The 18289-nt window shown below is 57.3% G+C and overlaps 1 protein-coding gene across 6 annotated transcripts in view; it reads left to right on the top strand.

Moving 5' to 3' along the window:
• Positions 1–2024: 2024 nt before the first annotated feature.
• SCUBE3 (signal peptide, CUB domain and EGF like domain containing 3) overlaps positions 2025–18289 on the top strand; it is a 41047-nt gene continuing 24782 nt past the window's right edge. For all 6 annotated transcript variants that reach the window (XM_066359591.1, XM_066359588.1, XM_066359590.1 and 3 more), the window contains exons 1-2: positions 2025–2580; positions 16880–17002. In XM_066359591.1, the coding sequence (XP_066215688.1) occupies positions 2496–2580; positions 16880–17002 (208 nt within the window). In that variant the 5' untranslated portion in view covers positions 2025–2495. The remainder of the gene's footprint in view (positions 2581–16879; positions 17003–18289) is intronic.

Below are 18289 nucleotides of genomic sequence, written 5' to 3'. Positions count from 1 at the left end.
ACAGGGTGGCTGGAGACCTCCTTCCTACGGACCCAGAGAAGCTCCCCACAGTGTCCAAAGCCAGGCCCGGTCCACGCTTCCTTCCCTACCCTGGGACCCCCTCCGGATCAGGCATCATCTGGCAACCTACAATTCTTTCTTTTCTTCTTCTTCATCTTTTTTTTTTTTTTTTAACCACTCTCTTGTTTGGGGCAGAGAAGATGGCAAGTTCGCTCTTGTCCTCCAGCCCTACACATAATTTGTGGCGGCAGGCAAACCTGCTTCGAGGGGCGGGTTTATCAGTGGAATGAAGGAGGGAAGTCCTAGAATGACAGGAATGGAAGGGACCTTGGAGATAGCTGACCCAACATTTTTCGTGGCCTCCATGCTGTTCCCGGGATCTGTGTGCTCCCATCCCAATCACCGTCTTTTATGCCATGCAGAAAGGTTCTCAAGCCTCCTCCCGGGCACTGTCTCCTGCCCACCACCGAGCTAGTCCACCATCTTTGTTCTCTAGAGGAGGACACAGATGCCTATGGAGATGTGACTTGCCCAAAGGTAATCTTCGTCCCAGGATAGAGCTGGGACAGGAAATGTAAATGCTGGAGTCTGTTTCCATCCTCTGTGTTTCCACTCAATCTCGCGGGAAGGCAGGACTCCGTCCTCCATAATGGCGAAGGAGACCTCAGACACAGCCTGCTTGTCACCCCGGCTGATGTGGGCTGCCAGGGTCAAAGGTCTAAGAACTGAGTTATTTTCAGGGAGATCCTGGCCATTGTCCCTTCTGCTGGGTACCCTGAGGGTTTGATGAGGTGAGTCTGGGTCCCAATGGTCTCTTCCCCAACAGGAAATTGGCATAATTTTCCAACAGTCTGAAGTCAGACTGAAGCTCCATACTCCACGAAAGCCCTCCCCACCTCTAAGCAGTCTTCCCTCTTTCCCCTCAGTGGACGGTGGACAGAGAGAGGACGCGGAACTGGTGGAAGGGTCAGGAGGCGGTGTCCACCGTTCAGGGACACTGCTCCTTTGGCATACTTTGTCCTATTTTTAAAAACTCATTCATCTCTCCTCGGCTGTCCCTGCAGTTGGAGAGATAAAAGGTCAATGGGCTGGCGGGGGCCACATCTTAAAGCTTCAAGGGCGGGTTTGGAGGAGCCTGTGGTGCGTGTCTTGGTGTCTTTGTATTTATAGGCATATTCCTGTAGGTTAGCTTCGGCCCCTGTACTGAGAGCATTAGAATGTTTTATATGTGAGCCCAGGTCTATTCAGGTAGGGTGGTTCAGTGGGCTATCTCCAAGGCCTTCACTGCAACGGAGTTGGCCCTGGAGCTGGTAGTTTTTGCTGGGGGCAGACTGCTTTCTTCTCGGTCCTCAATGAAAGCGGACTCAGCACCCGGGATGGGGATCGAGCCCTGAAGGTGAGAAGTATGGTGGAGTTTGGGAGGGCGTCCGTCGGCCCGTTTTCCAGCTGTTCTGTTTGTTCGAGGTCCTGTGTGTGGTTGTGCCCCGCGTGCCGGGTTGTGCCGGCGGGACAGTGCGACCCTGTCGGCCCCAGCTTGCCCGACACTCCGCGCTCTCTTTGTTTCCTCGTGGAGGTAGGTGTGCGTGCAAACCTGCGTTGCACGGCCCTCCTCGCGTGCCAGCGCGGGGGCGCGCCCTGAACCCCCACTCGTTCCGCGGGGAGAGAGGACGAGCCGCCGCCGGGTGCTGTTTGGTCTGGAGCCGAGCGGAGCTTGCATTGATCCATTGATTGTGCGCGGTCTGCGCCTGACCTCCCTGCTCCCGGGGAAGCCGTCTCCATGGAGACCGGGCCCGCTCCCCCAGCGCCGGATTGTAAATTCCTGCAGGCAGCGGCCCGGCAGCCTGGGGAGGGGGCCGCCGCGCCCGGGCGCGCAGGGGGAGCGGCCGCCGCGCCGAGGCCCCATTTGAAAGAAAAAAGGGCTCGGAAAAGGAGGTGGTGGTGGAGGAGGAGGGGGGGAGGAGGAAGAAAACGAAAAGCAGCGAGGAGAGGAGGAGAAAGAGGAGGAGGAGAAAGGCGAAGAGAAAGAGACGGAGCCTGAGAGACGGAGAAAGAGCGAGAGAGGAAGAAAGAGGCAGAAAGGGCGTGTTTCTGGCGCGGCGTGTCCCCTCCCCTTTCTCAGGTCCCTCGCCCGGGCTCTGCGCGCTCCGGCTGCAGCTCTCTCCGGGCGAAGCTGGAGACTGGGTGGGATTACACGGAGTAACCCTGCCACCGCCGCGAGCACCGCCCGGCGTGGAGAGGCCGGGGGCTCCCCTCCGTCCGCGGCTACGGGCGCCCCCAGCCTCGGGGCGCCCTCCGCCTCTCTCCGCCCGGCGTCGGGTCGGGGAGCCGGCAGCATCGGGAGCCTGCCGCCCGGGCGCCGAGCACCCGCAGCCCCCGGCAGGGCCCCGGCGGGGCGCCCCCTCCACCTCCCCCTCCGGCGCGCGGGGGCCCGGCCCGCTTCCGCCCTCCGGGAGCTGCGAGACCGGCCCCGGCTGCCTGGCCGCGGGAGCTCCAGCATGGGCTCGGGGCGCGTGCCTGGGCTCTGCCTGCTCGTCCTGCTGGTCCACGCCCGCGCCGCCCAGCACAGCAAAGCAGTGCAAGGTAAGGAAGGAGGGGCGCGCGGCGGCGGGGCTGCTGCCGGGGCCGCGGGGCCCGGGGGCGGGGGCGCGATTTCCGAAGGGCAGGGCAGGTGTTGGGAAGCGTGCTGCTGTCAGCACCGGCACCGTGCGCCACACTCCGGGGCTGGGGGCCCGAGCCCTGGGCGCTGCGCCCGGGGCGAAAGGCTGGAAGAGCCGGGGTGGCACGGGGAAGTGAGAAGTTGGGGTGTCCTGGGCAGACGTGACCACGCACCTCGGGTTCTGCCTACTCCACTGCCACCCCAGCGTCTCCGAAACGCTTCTTGTCTGCCGGAGAAGTATGGGAGAGACTCCTCTCAGACCGTGCCAGAAACTCCAGTTGTGGCCCGGAGAGACTGAGAATGAAAACTTTTCAGCCGTGCGGTAGATCTCTTCCCCTCGCCCCCAATCCTCGTGCAAAGTTAGACAGAAATTTCCAAGTTGTGGTTTTATCAGTTAGGAGAACGTGAAATTAAAAAAAAAAAAAAAAAGATCTTTGATGGAAAAACCAACTCGTTTCTCGCTGGATGGTAGGGGGCTGAAAGAGAGGAGAAAATTTCTGTGACTCCGGTTCCCGGGAAGAATGTTACGTTTCTCCTCCTTTGGGGGGGAAATCTCTTTAGCCTTGCATGGCTTTCATTTCTTATCATAATATTTATTTATTAAGGCCTCCGGTTTCCAATTCCATTTAAATCCAGGTCAGAATTGCATTAAAATAACAAAGTAAAATTCCAGGCTGGGGAACTCTGACAGATCCCTGTAGGAATTAGAGAGACAGACAGACAGACAGACAGGGAGGCCCTCCCTCCCCGATCCCTGACCCCAGGCCCATTGCTTGGCGGGTCCCCAGGCTGTGCTGGCCGAAACCGGGTGGGTGGGCTACTGTGCTCTTGGGGACAGCCTCCCCTCCCCCTTGACCTCTCTCTGCACCCTTCCTCCATTGCGTCCTCACCCAGGAAAAAGATTTATATGGACAAAAAGAAAATTCCATCTCCAGAAGGAGAGGGTCCTTCTGCCTGTGACCGCAGGGGCTCCTGAAGCCAGGCTGGGGTGTGGAGGTGACTGGGCAGAAGGGCAAGTTGCACTCGGGCGCTGGGGAAGCCTGAGTCTCTCTGGTAGAGTCAGGGCGCCGTGTCCGGAGCCTGAGCACTTGGCCCTTAGGCAGGATGAACTCCCACCCTGTTGAAAGCAAGGAAGGTGCCATGTCCATGCCCCCCTCTCCTCCCGAAACACTGCCTCTTCAGCTAACCCCTTCCTCCTCCAGCCTGACCTTCCACAGAACCAAAGCAGGAGAGACCCTCAGCTGTCAAACACCAGGCCCCTCCCCAATTCTTCCCAACCCAGACTGCTTCTGTTCCAGCCCCCCTCCCGCCCCCCACCTCCTCCCAGACAGCCCACGACCACTGCCACCCCCAGCCTGGGAGCAGCCCCTCTCCCACTGTGGATTGGCTTGTGTTTTCATAAACAAAGCTGGCTTTTGTAGTGTGTGCTGACTTACTCATAACATGGAATTAGCCAGAGAGAGTTTAGTCTGAAGGAAGGAACAGATTTCACGCAGTCATCTGGAGACAAGATAAGGGCCTCTTTCAAGTTGGAGCCGGTGTCTGTCGTGGCCCTAGTGAGACTGGGGGGGTGGGGGCTGGGGACAAAAGGGGGAGCAAGTGGTATATTCATTCAGGGGGGCTCCCCGGGGGGCAGATGGTGACTCCTGGAAGGAACAGGTGCTCTCCAAGCCTGGGAGATCAGCCCACCCTTCAGGGACAGACTCACTCCCAGGGGACCCCGGAGCTCACTCTGTCCTTGCGGGGAACAGTGCAGCTGGAGCGAAGGCCCCTGCCCTCAGGGAACTTACAGGCTCACTGTTGTGTCCAGTGCTTATGTCATATTTGGGCCACCCACGCTCTTACTGGGCTCTCGTTAGCTTGGCATCCTCCTTCCTGCTGATCCTTCTAAGTCTAGCTGGCATAGAATTGGAAGCCTGTCATTTCAACTACCTTTGACCCTGCAATTCAGGAAATTTATCCACCCAGTCTGCCAGAGATGTCCAAACAATAGGCTGACTGAGTCAGAGTGATGTCTCTGGAGCCGAAGCTGCAGGCCAGTGCCACAGGAAGGACAGGCACTGACCGGGCAGGGCAGCGTCACCCACAGACAGAATGCTGTGGACACCATTTGCTCCCAGACATATCTCCTGGGTTTCGCCAGGACCCCAGAGCTGCCTTGAATGCCACATGCTGTTAAATGAAGCTGTGCTGAGTCTTGAAAATACAAATGCCCTTGGGAAGTATCTTGCCCAGTGACTACACCTCTGGGGATATCTTGATCTCTGTCCCTTCTCTCCAGAGATTCGGGTTGGGGGTGGGGACCAAAGTGTCGTGGAATGGGGAAGAGGGGAAGAACAGGGAAGAGAGCCTGAGTGTGTGGGTGAGAGAGGGAGTGTGTGTGCACGCACACGCGTGCTTGGCTCACCAGGATCGCCTGCAGGTAACACAGCTGAGTGTGTAAATTGTGACTTAGTTGTTAAGCGTGCATACTGATGTTTGAGTGTCTTTGAGAGCTGCGTGTGGGTGAGTGGGTGGGTAAGCTGTGGGGGGGGGGTGTGAGTGAGCATGAGGGTCCAAGGTTTTGAGTGTTTTTTAAGTGCCTGTCTGAGTATTTTAAAGTAGACAGACTGGATAACCAAGATAATTGTTAACTTAAAAGCATTAATTTGCTTTTTTGGGGGGGAGGGGGTGCTGCAGTGGTTAAAAAGGCCTAATCCTGGTCTAGGGCTCAGGTTACAGCTGAATGAAAAGGTCTCCTGGCCTCGGGGAAAACTTGTCCCCAGGAGGGGCGCGGGCAGGGAGAGCTGGCCAGCCTGGCCGTCTAGTTTACCTGGTTGTTTTCCCTCCTCCTCAGGGATCGAGTTTTGATCAAGTCGTGTATTTAGAGCTTCCCAGGAACACCGTCCCGGGGACTGAGAGCGCTCCTCTGGCGGCAGACAGTGTCTCTCTGTCTCGGTGCGTCTCTCCGGGTCTCTGTCTGGGTGTATGTGTGTCTCTCTCTTTCTTCCCCCCACCCCTTTCTTCCTCTTTAATGTGGCTGTTTCCTCTCCTCCCCGCTTCCCTGGGCTCCTGTGGCCGGCTCTTACAGTGAGGGGACTGTTCCTCCTGGCCCCTCCCTCCAAAATATGAAATGAGAGCCATGACCATGTCAGCGGGTGAGGGTGGCCCCGTGGGCAGCGGCTCATGCCTGTGCCCCGTCCAGGCCGCCCCAGGAGAGAGTCTGTCCCCGCTCCTGCAGCCTGGCCTTCCATCTAAGCCCCCACCCCCTCCACCTTTTCCAGGGGGTAGAGGGGCCGAACTGCTTAGAAATTCCTCAGGAATCCCTTTGACCTCGCTTTGCTCAGCGACATGTCCCCTGGGGCGGTGGGGCTGGAGAACTTTCCCACTTCTTACCCCTCATCTCCCCGAGACTCTGCAGGGTGGGACGGGAGAGTGGGGGACTGGAGGACGCAGGAGCCAGGATTCCCCCGGGCAGAGAGAGAGAGAGAGAGGGGACAGTTAGCGGCAGCCCCTCCGTGAGATGAGATTGTTTTCTGAAACCTCCAGGAATCTGAGAGCCTGAGAACCGGTTTGAGATGTGAGCAGCTGGGACCTGTTGTAAAGGGAGCTGGCCCTGGGTGTGAGCATGCGTGTGCACGACTCCAGGGGGGGGGTGTGTGCATGTGCGTGTGCGTGCCTGTGCACGGTGCTCCTGTGAGAGAGACGAGGAGGCCGGGCGATGTGCGTGTTTTCGGTGGAGAGGGGAAGGAGGAGAATGGCTTGGTCCAGTGCCCTGGCCTGGGCGAGGGAGAAGGGAACTGATGACCTCGGACCCTCCTGAGAAGACGAAGGTGGAGGAGTTGCTGCTGGAACTCACCCCGGCCCCTTTCCCTTTTCCCTGCTTCGGGTCCCGCGTGTCAGGGTGTGGGCCTCCTTTGATGTCCTGTACCCCTAGCACATGACTGCTTCTACGAAAGAGTCCCTGTCAGGTCTGGAAACTGCAGAGCTGCTCTGAGGCTGGCAGTGCCTGCAAGAGGCCCAGACCTGGGGACAGCGTCTCGGGGCTCCGCTGTAAGACAGGAGGCTGGATACAGAGAGACTGGCTGCTGGTCTTTTGCAGAAAGGTGATACAACCGCCAACCCAAGGATGTTTGAGGGGTAGAGGAGCTTGTTGCCTAGGCTAAGAGGGGACATGGACCCTCAGCCTCTGCCCAGAAGCCCCTCTGTCACCAGACTGGCCACTGTCCTCCCCCGCACACTGTCAGCCCCGAAGGGCAGGGGGTGGGGAGCACGGTACCAGCGGGTTTCCGCAGACGCAGAGCCTGAGGACGGAGGCTGCTGAGGCAGCTCTTCCTCCTCCTCACTTGTAAAGTGGACCAGAGTATCAGGAGGGTCCCCTGCAGCTCTGAGATCCCGCACCTCTCCCTGAAATCCTTCCCACCGAATGCCTACACCTCGGCCCCTGCAGCTTCTCCAGGCCTCTCCCCTGAACCTCTCCTCCCTGCCTGGGTCCACTCTTCCTTTCTCCCCCCACCCCACTGTCCTGGGCCCCACGTACCTGTCCTTTAACTGGGGCACTCCCCCCTGGAAATAGGCTCTGCAGAACTAGGGATTCTGTGAGTGTGGGTGCATCCAGCAGCGCTGGGAGGCTGCGTGTTTGTGTAGTGGGAACTGAAGACTCCAGGGGAGGCCCTGGGGCCCCTGTTCCCACTCTCCTACGATACATTCTCGGCTCTGATACTGGCCCTCCGCATCCTGCTCCAACCTGGATGTCTCGCTCCTTTCCAGACCAAGGCCCGGGCTTGGAGTTGCCACTGGATGCGGGCTGATGGCTCAACAGGGCGCTGTGGCTCTCACTCTCGCCTCAGGTTTCCCTGTGGCTGTAACCATAGCCCTGGAGAGCTGGGGGCCGGGGTGGGGGGGGTGTTCAGAGCTTCAGACCAGGGGGCCTTGTGCATCTGGTCACTGTCCGGGGACAAGCTGAGGAAAGACCTGGGCTGAAGACCCAGAGTGAGGAACCGGATCTGGGGAATCCCTGGGTGAGGGGGGTGGGGTGTCAGGATATATGGACATGGGGGTGGGGTGGGAGAAGGGGGGCGCTTCAAGGGGAGACCCTGGGGAGCAGGTTTACAGAGAGGACGTTTTTACAAGTTTCTAATTATATTTATTTGGAGTTTTCCTCTGGTGGTTTGAAGCTGTTAACAGCAGGAACCTGTATCCCTGGTGTTTGTTTTTGTTTCTAACCAGCTGCTTGGCCCGGCATAGTGAATCCAAGGGCAGGAGACACCTGCCCACTGCCGCGCGGCCCACCCCTTCCTCACTGCAGCTCTGTGTGCGCCCACCGTGCGCACTGGCCTCCGCCCGGTGCACGGCTCAGCCACGCCCTCGCCCGGCCCACCCCTTCCTCACTGCAGCTCTGTGTGGTGTGCGCCCACCGTGGCGCACTGGCCTCCGCCCGGCGCACAGCTCAGCCACGCCCTCCCCCTGCGGTCCCACCCCTTCCTCACTGCAGCTCTGTGTGCGCCCATCGTGGCGCACTGGTCTCTGTCCGGTGCACGGCTCAGCCACGCCCTCGCCCGGCCCACCCCTTCCTCACTGCAGCTCTGTGTGCGCCCACCGTGCGCACTGGCCTCCGCCCGGTGCACGGCTCAGCCACGCCCTCCCCCGGCCCACCCCTTCCTCACTGCAGCTCTGTGTGGTGTGCGCCCACCGTGGCGCCCTGGCCTCCGCCCGGTGCACGGCTCAGCCACGCCCTCGCCCGGCCCACCCCTTCCTCACTGCAGCTCTGTGTGCGCCCACCGTGGCGCACTGGCCTCCGCCCGGTGCACTGCTCAGCCACGCCCTCCCCCGGCCCACCCCTTCCTCACTGCAGCTCTGTGTGCGCCCACCGTGGCGCACTGGCCTCCGCCCGGCGCACGGCTCAGCCACGCCCTCCCCCTGCGGTCCCACCCCCTCCTCACTGCAGCTCTGTGTGCGCCCACCGTGGCGCACTGGCCTCCGCCCGGTGCACGGTTCAGCCACGCCCTCCCCCGGCCCACCCCTTCCTCACTGCAGCTCTGTGTGCGCCCACCGTGGCGCACTGGCCTCCGCCCGGTGCACGGCTCAGCCACGCCCTCCCCCTGCGGTCCCACCCCTTCCTCACTGCAGCTCTGTGTGGTGTGCGCCCACCGTGGCGCACTGGCCTCCGCCCGGTGCACGGCTCAGCCACGCCCTCCCCCTGCGGTCCCACGCCCAGAGCCGAAGAACATCAGCAGGCCCGACCTGTGTTGGATGTTCGCTCCATGCTGGACTAAGCGCTGAGCTGGGGTGGGAGGGGGCACAACAGCAGTTAAGGCGTGGACTCCTCCCTCCCGTGTTCACAGACAGTGTGTGGTGAGTGAGCACTGGCCTGGGAGCACTGGTCCTGGCTCTGCGCTGGCTGTTTGCTCTTTCCCCACCTACCCTCTCTGGGCCTGGTCCTTATCTGTGTAATGAGAGGAAGGACCGTTTGAGGACCAAATGAAATAACCCACATGAAAGAACTTTGTACACTTAATCTGACATTATTGGTTTTTGTTTTTGTTTTCTTGAGACAGAGAAAGAGAGAGGAAGGGAGAGAAATGAGAAGCATCAACTCATAGTTGCAGCACTTTAGTTGTTCATTGCTTTCTCATACGTGCCTTGACCCGGAGGGGGGTGCTCCAGTCAAGCCAGTGACCTTGGGCTTCAAGCCAGCGACCTTGGGCTTCAAGTCGGACACCTTGGGATCACGTTGATGACCCCACACTCAAGCCCGTGAGCCCACACTTCAGCTGGTGAGCCCGCGCTCAAGCCGGCAACCTTGGAGTTTCGAACCTGGGTCCTCAGCATCCCAGTTCAATGCTCTACCCACTGTGCCACCACCGGTCAGACTGACATCATCGTTCTTTATGCTGTTATCGTTCCCATCAATGTAGAGAGATAAAACTGATCATCGGGAAACCTGCCTCTGCCCACTGCCTGCCTCCCTGGCCCTCCTCTCCAGTTCTCTGTTCTTTCCTCCCCTACCCCTTCCCCCCTCCCCCCTACCCTACCCGGTCCTCTCAAGGCCTCTGACTCAGGGTTGATGGTTTAGTCCTCACTGAAAGGGAGAAAAGTGTCCGTTTAAAGGTGTATTCAGATGAGCCAGGAGCTAGATTGGGGATACAGCAGGAACAGTCCTCGCGGCCCCGATGGGCAGCAAGGCTGCTGGGCTCAGAGCCTCACTCCCTTCCGGTCACCAGGCTCCAGCTGCTTTTCCTGGCTCTTCAGCGGGCAGGCCAAGCTTGAGTAAGAGGGAAGGGTACTTGTTATTTAAAAAAAAAAAAAAAGAAGAAAGTGCTCTGTCTTTTCTCCTTGGGGTCATCTGTGTGGTCTCCTAGACTCTCTCCGGGCCTTCCGACCCTGCCTAGGCTTTGTCCCGGCTGAGGATGGGCCCAGACTCCAGCCGAGGGAGCAGGGTCAGCCCAGTTCGGCATCGGAAAGGGGTATTGCGGAGCCGAGAGGGGAAGCCAGGCTCCGCCCATTTCCCTAGCTGCCCTTCGGAGCCAGCGGCAGAGCAGATGTGCGCATGCGCAGGTATGCTTATGGGAGCATGTGCTGCAGGCTAGCGTGTCACCGCCCAAGCTCAGGCTGCTTCTACTTTGGATGTTACTGGGATGGTGGGAGGCAACATGGAGGAAAGGATAAGGGAACTGACCAGGAGCAGCGATGGAACACTGGTCTCAAGTGGCCCCTGGTGCTCTGTCACTGAGGCAGGCGGAGGGGGGCATCTCTCTGACAAGGATGCTCTTAAGAGATATCAGAGCAGACACAGGTAACATCTGAAGACCCTGAGATCCTATGGATTCTATAGGATTCCCCAGAAATCCGATCCTAGATTCATTGGTCCCAGTCTTTTCTGTCCTCAGTATCACCACATTGGGGGTGCCTTTAAACAGGTGATCTTCTCTGTGTCCCATCTCCCTACCTTTAGCTTAAGACAAAACTTCCTGGGACTGCCCAGAGAGGATGCCACAAATATGGACCTTATCCCCTCATCCACCAACCCATCCATCCATCCATCCATCTATTACTATAGTAAATGTCTTCAATATTTAGCTGTCTTGCTCAGAGCTGAATGCCCAGAACCTGGCACAGCACTTGGCATGTTGCAGATACTCAGTAACTGTTTGATGAATGGATATGCTCAGCTCTTCCAGCTACTGTGTAGGTTTCAAGGACGCAGAAGCCATGGTCTCAGGGAGCTTACAGCTTCAGTAGGAAGATAATATCCATGAACTAAAATAATAGCACAAAGTAGCCTATCGGAGGGATCACAGGATAGTGATTGGTTTAGGTGATCAGACAACCTGTCGGTAGAAGCCCTCAGAGTTAAGAGGAAGAGGACATCAGAGAAGGATGGAACGGCTGCAGCTAGCTTCCCAGCAGCGGCACCTGAACTGGTCCTCACTGGTGGGCAAGATCTGAAGGCACTGAAGGTGAGGAAGATAGAGGAGAGATGTAGGCTAACACCAAACATCCCGGGCTGACATGGCTGGGGCGAGAAGGATGTCACAGCTATGTGGGCGCCTTCGGATGACAGGCAGGCTGCTTTGGACCTTCTCATTGGGCCCAGCCAATTTGTGTGTAACTACCCAGCCCCTGTGACTGCTTAGGTGACTACTGGGGTAGTGTGAAGGTGGGGTAGACTCTAAGAAGGGGTGTCTGCTTAGCTGCAGCCTGTATTCCTGATCATTCCCATTTGTTGTTATTCTGAGCCAGACCTGGGAGAAATTTTGCAATAGGTGAAGTGTTTTTTTTGGGGGGGGGGATCTTCCTTGTTTCCATTTTGGAATATACTTCCCCATCGTCAAAGGGGAATCTTGGGACTGACTGCCTGTGTTGTCATAACCGGCCTTTTCTGGTCTGCCCTCTAACGTTCACATCCTCACCCCACCCCATCCCTCCTCCCTGTTTTTTTTTTCTGTGAGAAGCGGGGAGATAGACAGACTCCTCCCGCATGCGCCCAACTGGGATCCACCCGGCACGCCCACTAGGGGGCGATGCTCTGCCCATCTGGGGCGTCGTTCTGTTGCAACCTGAGCCATTCTAGCGCCTGAGGCAGAAGCCATGGAGCCATCCTCAGTGCCTGGGTCAACTTTGCTCCAATGGAGCCTTGGCTGCAGGAGGGGAAGAGAGAGACAGAGAGGAAGGAGAGGGGTAAGGGTGGAGAAGCAGATGGGTGCTTCTCCTGTGTGCCCTTGTCAGGAATCAAACTCAGGACTTCCACATGCCAGGCCGATACTCTACCACTTGAGCCAACCAGCCAGAACCTCCTCCCTGTGTTTAGCAGTTTTCGGATTGCCCTGCGAGGTATACTGAAGCCAATCCAGAAGCAATGCGGGGTTACACAGTCATGCTGGGAGAAGGTGAGGCAAGGAGGGCCTGGCTCCTCTGTGCTGTCTCTGCAGTCATCACTCGCCCCCAGTTCAGTTCTTGACCCAGCCCCGCGCCTGGGGTGGGGGTAAAGGAAGGAAAGGGGGTCCTTCACACAGCATTGCGGAAGGCAGCTCTGTGGTTCCCAACTGGCTTCTCACCCACTTCAGCCTCCTCCTTGGGTGGTTCCCGTCACAGGGTGGAGTGGGTGGTGGGGCAGGTACGGTCTCCCCCAAATTCTCTGTACCATCACACGTCCCCCACCCGGGTGCTGCACTTCCTTACAGCGGGCTTGAAATGGGGCTTCGGGAAGGGGAAGGTGGGAGGAGAGAGGAGACGGGGAGAAAGTTCGCAGAGCAGCACCAAACAGAGCGAACTTTCCTGAGCGCTTGCCGTGTGCCCGCACTGCCGTGTTGAGTCCCTGGTCCGCGGTCCCTCCCTGGATGCTCAGGGCAGCCCCCTCCCACAGGGGCTATGACGAGGATTCCCATTTAGGCAGGAGGGAGCAGGTGAGTTCAGAGGCAGCCCGGGACCACACAGCCATGGGTGGGTTGCCATCTGAATAGACACAGGCCTACCCTTGAACCCCTTTTCTCAGACACTCCGTCCTGTCGCTGCCTGGGCCTCTTCCCAGCTTGAATAAAAGAGTCTATTCAGGTCACCTGAGCTGGGAAACGGAAGACAAACAGCAAGCCAGCTTCGCCCTGGGGATCCTGACTCGCTGGTTGAGGAGAATGGCCGGACAGTCACACTTTTTTAAAAGGCCCTCCGGCTCGGTGTGCAGCCGGCGTTGAGAACCACTGGTCTAAACCAGCCCGCTGAGCTGAGCCTGCTCACTGCTTGGCCAGGCGTGCTAGGCCACGCCCACAGCCTGGACAACAAGCAGAGATGCCACCGCCGCCACGCCACCACCGTGGGTGTTGATGGGACCCCGGTGCGCACACGTGGGCGTGGGCGGGCAGAAGCTCTGAAAGAAGGAACCGCAGAGGAGGCGGCGCTGGAGATCATGGGGGGGGGGGGGTTCTATTTCAAGCTCTGTGTTAGGCCTGTCCTGTTTTGAAAGATTCCATCCAAGCAGTGGAAGGGTCCCTTCCTGGGCCAGTGACCAGCCAAGTGAGAACAGAGCAACGAGCCACACGAGGTGACTTTGACACCGTAGCAGAGCGGTGCAGCAGCAGCAGCTGATGCTGAGCCTGATTTGGGGAGCTGGGCACAGCGCGCCAGGAGAGAACAGAGGTTGCGTCCCGGGTGTGAAGACAGAGATGTGTGTGAACGTGTGGAAAGTTGTTGTTGGGGAAAGAGGGAGGAAACAGAGTCTTCCCGGGGAGGGAGATCCTGAACCAGGAGATGGGGGGGAGGGGGTCAGATGGCGGGAAAAGCCCAGCTGCTGGAACATTCCAGCGGCTCCCCCAGGAAGCCCAGGTTTGCTGCGGTCAGCACCAGGTCCACTCTGGTGCTGGGAGGGCAGGGAGTCCAGGCAGCCAGCCGCAGACCTTAGGGAGGTGCCCACTGGTCCAGAGACAGGCCATCGGGGAGGGGCTTCGGGATGAATTCCCAAGTCCCCTTGCTGGCGGCTGGGGAAGGGATGGAGAGACATGGGAGAGAGCTCCAGGCCGGGTGGACAGGATGATTATTAGGCACTGGGATTGTCCCATGTCTCCCGCTACCCGCCTCTGAGACTCCCAAGGGTCACCACAGGGAAAGGGGTGATCAGTCCGCCCTCTTCCAGAGACCCAATAAGAACATCTAAAACTAAGCCTTAAGTCATTCAAAGTTCAGAAGTAGTTTAAAAAATCATTTCCCCCAGCATAAAGAGCATGTGTAAATGGGGGCGGGAGGGGGACGCAGAATAAGGACCAGCTCTGGGTGCCCGGTCTTCCGTCACACATTCAACCACATGACAGCTCCTCTTTCCCGTTCTGACTGTCCAACGTTTATCCCACCTTCAAAACTCAACTCAAATCCCACTCTCTGGGGAGATTTTTGGTCCACCCAGGCCCCGGGGGAATCCCGTACTCGGAACTCTTGGGGCAGGGCCGCGATGTTGGCAATGCCCCGTGTCTGTGCTGTCCACGGTAGTCACCGTCAGCCACAGGTGGCTATTGAGAACTTGGCCTGTGACTAGGGCAGCAGAGGAACTGAACTTAAGTTTAAATTGCCACGTGTGCCTGGGGAGCTGACATCTTACACCAGGGGTCCCCAAACTACAGCCTGCAGGGCCACATGCGGCCCCCTGAGGCCATTTATCCTGCCCCCGCCGCACTTCCGGAAGGGGCACCTCTTTCATTGGTGGTCAGTGAAAGGAGCATAGTACCCATTGAAATACTGGTCAGTTTGTTGATTTAAATTTACTTGTTCTTTATTTTAAATATTGTATTTGTTCCTGTTTTGTTTTTTTTACTTTAAAATAAGATATGTGCAGTGTGCATAGGGATTTGTTCATAGTTTTTTTCATAGTCCGGCCCTCCAACAGTCTGAGGGACAGTGAACTGGCCCCCTGTGTAAAAGGTTTGGGGACCCCTGTCTTACACAGCGCAGTCCTTGCGCGTCTGTTGTCCGAACCAGCGGTTTCATACGTAAGCATCGCCACAAAGCTTCCCTCTAATTGGGGGTCTGCTATTTCCCAGACACTGACTAGGGAATTTGCACAAATTATCTCCTCAAGTGTTCCACGGCCTCTCGTGAGGAGGTATTGTCCCCCGCGTTGGAGGAGGGAGAAATAAGAAAGTCAGAGCCCCCCCCCTCCCCCCGAGTGTGAGCTAGACTTGGGTCTGGTGCTGGAGCTCAGGCTCTTTCCATGTGAGCACATTTCCGAGGCCCGTGTCCTTCCTTGTCGTCAGCTGGACAGAATGATTCTCCGCCCCACCTCTATATATAGAGGTCCCTCCTGCCCTCTCTTGCGGACTCGGCTTCCGTGCGCCCCTTCTCCGCGCGGTCTTTGGGCTGGCTCCCCAGGGTGGGCCGGTGGCCGGCACCATGACCACGGAGCCTGAGGGAGGTGGGGGATGGTGGGGTGGGGGTGGAGGGTCCCAGCAGTTAGACTCTCTGGCCGTGGTGGGCCCCTGCTGAGGGGCCGGAGAGGGTCGGAGGGTAGAGTGTGGAGCCGAGAAGCAGCCCAGAATGTTTGGGGCAGGGCATTCGGGGCCACTCTTCCAAATGTCACTTGTCGCCTTAGCTCCGGGAAGCCCCCTCAGCCCTGCCCCCCCGAAGCACTTCTTGAGACTGGGAAAGCCGAGGACAGTTAACTGTTTCAGGCTGGGGGCTCACGAGTGTCTACAAATCGGCAGTGATGGCCGACCTCCTTGTTCGTTCATTTAGCAAAAGAGATTTCAAGCATCTTTAAGGATTCAAGGGTTCTAAAAGGTCGGCGATAGGGCCTGAGCACCTGCATTTTCACAAAAGCCAGGCAATTCTACGGTCCATTGATCGCACTCGGAAGTGAGAGACGGAGTCTTTTTTATTGACAGTCTTCTATCTCTTTTACTTGCAGATGGCTCCTTATATGCTCTCTTGAGTTTCCCGATTCGCAGCTAGAAACAGTCCCTTGTTCCTCTGGTCTTCCCCTTGGTCAGATTCTCAGGCCTGGCTGCGTGCTGACCTCACCTGGGGAGTTTCAGGAAACCGCTGATGCCCAAGCTGCAGCCCGGGCTCAGTGACCAGAATCTCGGGGTCGGGGGGGGGGGTTGCTCGGGCATTTCCTGGGGGAGTCGACTCTGGTGTGCAGCCAGGGTTGAGGACCCCCCCTGACGTCATCTTTCGTGACTCTGTGGCACTCAACAACCGCACCCTTCTTCGGGTTACTTACTTGTATCTATCTCTCCGTTTGGGTGGCCCGAGTCACCTCTGAGCCTCCATACCTTTCAGCATGGGACCTTTTACAAACACCTTACGTGGCATTCTCAACTGAAACATTTTCTCCGATTTCAGATCAGCTTTAAGGGACACCATAACATTGCCCCAGAAGTTGTAGTCTTTTGCCAAAAGGCAACGAACAATTCTATTCTCTTTCCTACGTCCTTTCTACACCCTCCTCTTTTGGCTAGGAGGTCTTGGATGGCCTCGCCCGCTTAGCACAGCTGTTTGAGGAGCACCTTGTGTCAGGGTGAGGGCCAGGAGAGCGGAGCACTGGCCGTTAGATGACAGAGCTCAGGGTGGCAGGAGGGGTGAGCTGCCTGAGTCAGCTGGAACGTCACCAGACTTGAAGCATCGGGCCAGCTCCCGGTCCCTACGGCACTGACGGCACAGGGGCCCCGGGGGAATCTTCCAGGGTGGAACTTCTTTGCTCTAAAGGTTCTTGGCGCCGTGGTGGTCAAGGGGAAGCGGATCTGGTCGCGGGCAGAGTCATGAGGCAAAGGAGGATTTCTCAGATGCCCCGTCTCCCTTTCTTCCTCCTGTAATTACCGATGGCCCGGACACTGCCCCTTTCCCGGAGGCCATTGGCCACTTGCCTTTCCTCTTCCCCCTCCCTGTGAGCTCGCTCCCAGATCACAACGGTCGGTCGCCTAGTTCTAATCAAGTTCGTTGTACTGGCCAGTCTTCGGGGTTTTGTTTGTTTTTAAATCAAAGAGGAGTGTTTCGAATAATGGAATTTTAGCTGTCATTGTGGATGAAGTATTTTTGAAAGAAGTGGGGGTTTTGTTTTTTTGTGTGTTTTTTTTTCCCCTGAATTCCTGAAATTGCAGAGTCAGGCCATTCTGAGATCAGCTGGGTGCAGAAGAGCACCTGCCGCTGGAGGAGCCCCTGTCTCTGGTTTGGAGGAGAGGGGTTGGCCCTTGGGGAACCACCTTCACGACACTCTTTGGGAGGCACCAACAGAGGGGTCTCATGTGCGCCCTCTACCCCTGCCAGATGTGGATGAGTGTGTGGAAGGGACCGACAACTGCCACATCGACGCCATCTGCCAGAACACCCCCCGGTCGTACAAGTGCATCTGCAAGTCTGGCTACACGGGGGATGGTAAACACTGCAAAGGTGAGGCCGAGAGGGGCGCCTGGGGAGGGGGCCCCGCCGAGGAGGGGGCACCAGCGCCGCTGCCCGCAGCTGGCCGCCGAGGCATGCCACCCCCACTGGCACTGGGAGGGGCGTCAGTGGGGAGGGGGAGGAACGATTTCTGCCCAGAAAGAGCACCGTTTTCTAATCCCACAAAGGCACCTTATAGGCTGGCTGAGGCCCTGGTTGGAATAGTTCACAGCCCGACAAACTAGGTTGGGTGGGGGTGGGAGGGGTCCCAGTCATGGAACTAAGTAAACACGGAGGTTCCCTGACATTGGGTCCTCCATCTTCAGACCCTTACCTCGTGCCCAGATGAAAACAGACAGTCAATCCCAGGGGAAGTTCATACCGTAAACAAACTCTTCATCTTCCCCTTGTAATTAAAGCAATGCGAATAAAGCCATCTTGCTTTAGAAGTTATTTTAAATGTATGACCTCCACTGTTGGTAAGGCTTCTGTGGGCAATTCCTGGTGATATTTTGAACTGAAAAGTGATTTTGTCATACCTAGCAGGAACCCTAAAAGGCATTTATGCCCTTTGACCCAGGAGTTTGGCTCTTAGGAATTTATTCAAAGGAAATTCGAAGAAGAAACAGACTAATATATGGGAGAAGATATTCTTTGATACCTTATTTATGATGTGAAATAAATGGAAAGAATCTAACAATAGAGGAAAACAGATTATGTTATAGCGACACAGTGGAATATTCTGGAATATTCTGCAGCCATTTACAGTGGTAATTAGAAAGACTAGGTGGAAACGTAAAAATGTCTGACTTTATTTTATTTATTTATTTACTTAGAAGAGAGAGGCACAGACAGGGACGGACAGGCAGGAAGGGAGAGAGATGAGAAGCATCAACTCATAGCTGTGGCTCCTTAGTTGTTCATTGATTGCTTTCTCATATGTATCTTGATGGGGGAGGGGGCTGCTGCAGCTGAGCCAGTGACCCCTTGCTCAAGCCAGTGGTGACCTTGGGCTCAAGCCAGCGACCTTGGGCTTCAAGCCATTGACCTTGGGCTCAAGCCAGCGACCTTGGGCTTCAAGCCAGTGACCTTGGGCTCAAGCCAGCGACCTTGGGCTTCAAGCCAGTGACCATGGGGTCATGTCTATGATCCCACACTCAAGCTGGTGACCCTGTTCTCAAGCTGGTGACCCCACGCGCAAGCCAACAACCTTGGGGCTTCTAACCTGGGTCCTCAGCATCCCAGGCCAATGCTCTACCCACTGCTCCACCACTGGGTCAGGCAAAAATATTTGACTTC

This window comes from Saccopteryx leptura, chromosome 1, assembly GCF_036850995.1.
Source record: "Saccopteryx leptura isolate mSacLep1 chromosome 1, mSacLep1_pri_phased_curated, whole genome shotgun sequence".
NCBI lineage: Eukaryota > Metazoa > Chordata > Mammalia > Chiroptera > Emballonuridae > Saccopteryx > Saccopteryx leptura.
The sequence above is the reverse complement of the archived record's forward strand: the minus strand, read 5'-3'. Positions and strand labels throughout refer to the sequence as shown.